The sequence below is a fragment of the Prosopis cineraria genome, unplaced genomic scaffold, assembly GCF_029017545.1.
Source record: "Prosopis cineraria cultivar Desert tree isolate PC_DT_omini unplaced genomic scaffold, ASM2901754v1 PC8, whole genome shotgun sequence".
Classification (NCBI taxonomy): Eukaryota; Viridiplantae; Streptophyta; class Magnoliopsida; order Fabales; family Fabaceae; genus Prosopis; species Prosopis cineraria.
The window spans coordinates 7,697,622-7,704,430 of NW_026555339.1; the positions used below are offsets into that span (position 1 = coordinate 7,697,622).

The 6,809-nt window shown below is 31.1% G+C and overlaps 1 protein-coding gene across 5 annotated transcripts; it reads left to right on the plus strand.

Annotated features, from left to right (window-relative positions):
- The first annotated feature begins 1,750 nt into the window (after nt 1-1,750).
- Nucleotides 1,751-6,469, plus strand: LOC129318673 (OVARIAN TUMOR DOMAIN-containing deubiquitinating enzyme 2). Of its 5 annotated transcripts, none has more exons than XM_054963568.1 (9): nt 1,751-1,900; nt 2,967-3,044; nt 3,155-3,200; nt 3,926-4,034; nt 4,780-4,871; nt 4,960-5,022; nt 5,323-5,441; nt 5,892-5,967; nt 6,197-6,469. In XM_054963568.1, the coding sequence occupies exons 2-9, from the start codon at nt 2,980-2,982 to the stop codon at nt 6,251-6,253; spliced, it is 627 nt and encodes a 208-aa protein (XP_054819543.1). In that variant the 5' UTR covers nt 1,751-1,900; nt 2,967-2,979; the 3' UTR covers nt 6,254-6,469. The 5 variants fall into 5 exon arrangements, with proteins under 5 accessions (XP_054819543.1, XP_054819546.1, XP_054819547.1 ...); XM_054963571.1 differs by having other exon boundaries at nt 1,777-1,895; XM_054963572.1 differs by lacking the exon at nt 1,751-1,900 and adding an exon at nt 1,930-1,953.
- The last annotated feature ends 340 nt before the right edge of the window (nt 6,470-6,809 follow it).

Genomic DNA, 6,809 nt, shown 5'->3' on the forward strand with positions numbered 1-6,809 from the left:
GGCACTCTGCGTTATTAGATTTCTGTCCTTAAGAAGGAATAAATATATATTTTTTAATTTCTCATATCCTTAGCTTATTCCTTTTCAAAATTTTGTTGTCACATGTACTTTCGTAAGAAAAATTAAACATGTGCTGTAATGAATCATCCTACAAGTTATTTTATGATATTATTTATAAATTATAATTATAATAATTATAAATTAAGCAAATAGTATATTCTATGTTATAATAATATTTATCAATCTTTTGGACATGTATTAAGAGTAATACAATGACTAAGAAAAGATTAAGCATGCAGTGAAAAATAAATTTATTAACATTATATATTTAACTTGAAGCACATAATTACTTGAACGTGTTTCATTGGTTTTCAAATTATAAGCTACATTTACATATAAAAAATAAAAAATAGTTTTTTTAGTAAGAAAAAATAGATTTTCTACCTTGTACATTTGAAATGTATGAACAAAAATTTGTTCTATTCTCAAACAAACTATTTTATGATTTATGACTTTGTGTTAATAATAAATATACAGTAAATATTTTTATCTAAATTGTGTTATTCCTATATAAATTTAAATTTAAACATGTTTTTATCTTATAATTTTTATTTAAAAATAATTTTTTTAAACAACTTGCTTTTTTTCAGAATTTTTTATACTTGTAGACATAAAAACATAAATAACATATCCATTTATATTAAAAATATATATAACAAATCATTCTATCTTTTTTTTAATCAAAATCATTTTATCTTTTTGGTAACAACATATTGTTTTACTTTTACACAAATAACTTGAAAAAATTTGTTACTCTATGCATTTTAAAATACAAAGAATAATTTATTATTTCAAAATGTGTGTTATTTTCACATAGTTAAAAAATATGGATCAAATTTTTAAACATTTGAAAATACAGCCAATTCACATTGTAAAATTGATAGTCAAATTTGTAAATTTTTGGAGTTTGAGATTTAAAACTTAATTTGAATTAACTGATTTTCTAAGACCTCTCAATCATTCTCCCCAAAAATATGATTTCTTGAATAAAAATATGAATTCCTTTCCCAAAAAATTAAAAATATGAATAGTATTTTATTTTATTTTAAATTAAATTGTAGATTTAGATTTTAAATGCATCCTATATCTTAAAGCATTATCATCACCATAATCATCAACATATGTTAACACAGTGTGGTATTAAAAACCGATCTAGATATCCAGTAAAGGATTGAATCAGAATGTTAACTTGGCTCAAAAAAAAACAAAAAAGTATCTTAACCGGTTGAATCAATATCAATTTATGATCATGATCGGTCTAATAACACGTGGGGTTTTCAATACTTATTGTAATATTTGCTCAAACAAAGTACTTATAGTAATGCATACACAACACATCATCACGGAAGGAGCTAGAAGTGCCATTCCTGAAACGGTAACAGTAACAGGCTAGACAAGTTTAAACAGGCTTTAAATAAATCTCATTTATAAATTACATTTTAAAAATTTACTTAATTTTATTTATAAATTATAGTATATCTTTTTAAATAATATTTAAAAAATATTTTTAAAATTAAAAAAAATAACAGAACATTACTTTTTAAATTTATTATATAAGAATATATTTAAAATTTTATAAATTTTTATTTTTTATATTTTTTTATGAATATTGATGAAATTAATAAAAATAATTTACAAAGAGAATCGAAAATAACATCCATCGCCAGTTTTTCAATTACTGTGACACATCAGAACGCAGACATAAAGTCGGATGCCATAAGCCTTTCAATTTTCAATCACCATCGCTCTTGATACCCACAGCCCAAGTTGGTACTTTCGTGAAGTTCTAGCCTTTAGCAATCTTCTTTCCAAGGCTGTGAAAGACAATAAAAGGAGTAAGGTACTATTGTCTCCTCTGTTTATATTCCTTTCGTAAAAAAGATAACTTGGTTGGTATGCCTGATTCTTCGTATTCTTGATTCTAAAGCAATTCCCTTGTACCGCCATAGATCTGGAAATTTCATTGGGCCCCTATTTTTTTTGGGAATTCTTGTCTTGATATTTTTATGCTTGTGGGTGGTTTTAAACTTGGTTTCTGGGTATCTTGCATTCTTGCTGCTCTGGAGCTTGGCTATATATCGTAATTATTACATCTGGGGTTGGTTTTCGCTGTTCAATTCTGCTACATCTTCTTATTTGCATGATTTATCTGTTTCTTTGTTATTGTCATCTCTTTCTTCTACTTCTTCGTTGCTTTCTATATTGAATTTGAATGTGTTTTCTTTTTCAAATTTTCTGGATTTATTTTCGGTCATTGTAACTTTGAAATAGCCGGTTTGCTCCTGCTCTGAGGTGGCTTCTAGTGAGAATATGAATCTTAATTGTGGCACGCTGATATATTGTGGATTTTAGTCTTGCTCATCTCTTATTTAAGCTTATAATAAATGAAAAGCCATCAAAGGTTCGTCATATGGCAGATAAAGAATAAAAGAAGCCATATTATTTGGAGACGTTGGATTCACTCTTTTTTACTATTACAAGGGCTTTTACTCTGCGGTGATTAGATTCCAATGTTTGTGCAACAATACTTCAAATTCCATGGGTCAGATTGGTTTCTTGCCTGAGAACATTGATGGCACAACAAGCTTGGTGTACTGTTTTGTAATTTTAAAGATATGGTTTAGTCTTTCATGATGATAATGATGACGGTGATGAGTTCTTACTCTTACCTTTGGTGTACTGGGACAGAATATATACTTCAGCAGGTAGCCCTAGGGATCTTGTTGATATTTTTATGTTATAAATTATAACTATATATTGGCCAGTGCATTACATTGAGTTTGAAGAACGAGTAACACTATAGATTGTAAGTAGTGTGGCTTATTATAGGTTTTATATTCTATATTGATGATTGCATGACTTATTCTTACATGTAAGTTTTGAACAAGGGTTGTAAATATCTTCAGGATTAGCTACGTCATGGACGTTATTATTGTGAGAAGAGTTATTCCCTCAGATAATAGTTGCCTCTTCAATGCAGTTGGGTAAGCTCTTGGGCAAAAGTTTTCTTTTTTGGTCTTTGATATGCGATATTGGTAGCAATGGTGCCACTTATAATCTGATTCATCTATTCTATGTGTTCATTCCATTTTAGGTATGTTATGGATCATGACAAAACTAAAGCTCCTGAATTGAGACAGGTATTTTTTTTTTCATTCTTTATATTTTCTCAAAATATGCATAGTGAGTACCATGAAAATATTTGAATCTCATTCATCTGGCTTTTGAAATATTGATTGGTTTCCAATATCAGAAGATCAATACCTAGTGGGATAGGCTTATTCTTCTTATTGTTGTTGTTTGTGAGACAGCTTTTACAACTATACATTCATGTTATGGAGGTTTCTCTCTTTTTTTTTTTTTTTATCTATTTGAGACTTAACTTCATAGTGGAAGTCCAAATTTTGTTCCAATCCATTAGAAAATCCTGATGCATTTGTAAGGAGTTGGATGCTGTTATGAAATTTGGTAGCACTTGAATACTGTTTATATTTTCCTAAAAAATGCAGGTTCTGGATTAGTAGAGGGACAAAAATTGTATTAGTTTGAATTCTACTACACCCATAGAATAGTATAAGTTGAGATTTTGACATAATGACATGTATATACCAAACTATATTGCCATATTAGTCATAGCATGAACATATTTCATGGCATGACTTCAACAAAGTTTCAACCATAAAAAAGAAGCAACCATTGTAATTATTTGGGTGGGGAGATATGACCCATATCTGATATAGGACTGGCGAGGTGGAACCCCTGTACCGTCTAATATTTTTCTGTCCACTTTGAGCACATAGTTGACATCTTTTATTTAATATATAAATTTCACCTTGTCCTTTTGTGCTGTTTTAATTTGCCGAAGGTTATAGCTGCAACAGTGGCAAGTGATCCAGAGAAATATTCTGACGCATTTCTTGGAAAGCCAAATGCAGAATATTGTGCCTGGATCCTTGACTCTGAGAAATGGGGAGGTCAGTTCAGCTTGCCTTTCCTGATCATGGTTTCTTAATTCTGAAATATCGAAATACACACGATCACCCATATTATGGCTTGTAGTGTCACCTTACTAGTTGGAGTTCTGCATTTGATGCTCTGTTTGCATTTTTTTGGTTTCATTTATTAATGGTTGTTCCTGGTTTAGTGAATGAAGTGTTAGTAAAGTTTGTATTTTCTCTTGGGCATTTTAGAAATTTCATCTAGAACTGGTTTGAAAAAGCTTTATGTGTGTAATTGCAAAGATGATGTTGTAGTAAGGTTATTATATTTTTTTAAAAAACACTGTATCCCTCTTAAAATATTATCATAAGAGAAATATTATGATTGGAAATATTTAATCCAAGCATATTGAAAATTTTTTCTGATTACTGGAAAAGTTTTGGACTCTTGCAGCATTACATCTATCAGTTTAAAATTCATGAAATAGGTGATTTTTGTTAAAATTCAATGAAGGTCAAATTTTATAATACTGTTTAGGTTTGGACAATCAATTAAAAGTTCTGTAAACTTCAGGTGTTGCATTTTTTACCCAAGAGTTATGATGAAAATATTGTGGGTGGATCCAGATTTTGCAGCTGAAGAGATTAGCATAAATTCTTGTTTACATTTTAAAGTTTCATTGCTTATGTAGTAGGAACTAGTAAATGCAGTATTATTAATGCCATCAATTCGCTGGAGCTTCAGTATGCTTATTTGGCCACTTTACTTCCCTTTGTGAAGGTGCAATTGAGCTTGCCATATTAGCGGATTATTATGGACGTGAAATCGGAGCATATGATATCCAAACAACGCGATGCGATGTGTATGGTCAGGTTAGCCTTTCATTCTCAGTCTACATCCTTCCTAGTAACTTCCTATAACAAATTTTTCACTCTCTTCTTCTGTGAATGCTTATGACAGGACCAAAAGTATTCTGAAAGGGTCATGCTGATTTATGATGGTCTCCATTATGACGCATTAGCTGTATGTCCTTTCATGCATCTTATATTTTGTTCCTTTATATTTTTTATTTATCAACACTTTGGTTTTATTATCAAAATGCTTGATATCAATTTCTCCAACAAAAGCACAACATGTAGATATTTCTTATATCTTGACATCACTTTTTTTTGTTGTACCAAATGTTTATGTTGTAGATTTATTCTTTCTATGTGAAACCTTATCTATCTACCACACATAATATGCATGCACACTGACAGATCAAGGTTCGCGAGGATCTTACATTTTTTATGGTTTCTGATGATTATGCTCTGTATGGTTCAGGTGTCTCCCTCTGTGGGGGCCCCTGAGGAGTTTGATCAGACCATATTTGTTGTCCAGAGAGACAGAAGCATTGGACGTGTTGAGAGGCTTGCTCTTGATTTTGTTAGGGACCAACAAAGGTTTGTCTACAGTCTTTCATTCTCTTATAGAGACTTAATGTCAAAGGAATCTTGTATATGAGGAAAGATCTGGATATCAGCATGTTCAAATAATTGAAATATATTAATCTTCATTTTCTTTTGGTTGTTCGATGGCAGCTTTTTTCTGGATTTTCTGTAACTATAGCATCTTCAATGACCATGCATACCAGATACAAGAATCATGATATTAAGAAATTTCAGAAGTTTTCTTTGACATATATGTTGGAAATGTTCTGTTTGGCTTTGCAAGATCTTATCAGAATGACTTCTGCTTCCATTATTCTTGTAAATGAGAAGTTTTGGTAAACTTACCTTACCAAAGATGTGTCTAGAGCAAGTCATTCATAAAAAGACTTGTCATTTTCTTAGTATGTTTATGTGATGCAACACGCTCTTAAAAATGCTTCTTGTATTGTAATCTGTGTTTAGGAAACGAAGCTATACCGACACCGCCAACTTCACTCTCCGCTGTGGGGTATGCCAAATCGGTGTAGTTGGTCAGAAGGTACTGACATGATTCTTTGCTTTGTATTCCATTTGCATACCAAATACGTGTTTACCGGGTCAAGTTTCTCTCCTTTTCTTTTGGCCCTGCCCCCTCCAGATGCACAGAAGAATCAGTGTGTCTGAAGGGGACAAGCGACAAGACCATTTGATTTGGGGGTAACCTAAACCCGTGTTTGTTCTTCATTTCTGAACACGGATTTTCACTGTGATTCTCTATATATAATCAGGAGGCAATGGAGCACGCACGAGCAACAGGTCATGCTAACTTTCAAGAATATAGATGATGATATATTGCTTGTTGCTCTTGTGAAGTGCAAATTCACAGATGTTGACCTCACTTGATCTGGCTTCACGTATTACTAGTTGTTGTGACTTGTGAATGTTCGGTCCCAGTTTTTACTCCTCCGTGCAAACATGTTGGTATTTCCCGTGAAAATATCATTGCACAACTATGTTTTTCCTCATTCGTTGGAAAATAAAAGAAGTTAAATGTGTGACAATTTTTTTTTTCTGGGTGAGATCAGAAATATTGGGTGGTGATATCTTGGCCCAACTACATTGGGTCAAGCCGAGCTGAGTAAAAATGATAATTCGGGGACCTGATTTTGGCACTGGGCTATTTGGTTAATCTAATTATTTAACCTCGTGGACATCTTCATTATCGAACTACTTGATATCAGATAGCTATATCAAAACTCTATATACATATATATAAGGATCACTATATCAAAAAAATAAAATAAAATAAAGAGTCATGTAGATATTTGATTTTTTTAATAAAATGTGATTTATGAATACTATGTGAAAGTTTTAACTCTATAATATTATTTTATAATTTTT

Coding starts and splice junctions, on each gene's coding strand:
- LOC129318673 (XM_054963568.1), top strand. CDS start 2,980: ATGGACGTTATTATTGTGAGAAGAGTTATTCCCTCAGATAATAGTTGC. Junction 3,045..3,154: donor TGCCTCTTCAATGCAGTTGG/GTAAGCTCTTGG, acceptor ATTCCATTTTAG/GTATGTTATGGATCATGACA. Junction 5,023..5,322: donor TCCATTATGACGCATTAGCT/GTATGTCCTTTC, acceptor TGTATGGTTCAG/GTGTCTCCCTCTGTGGGGGC.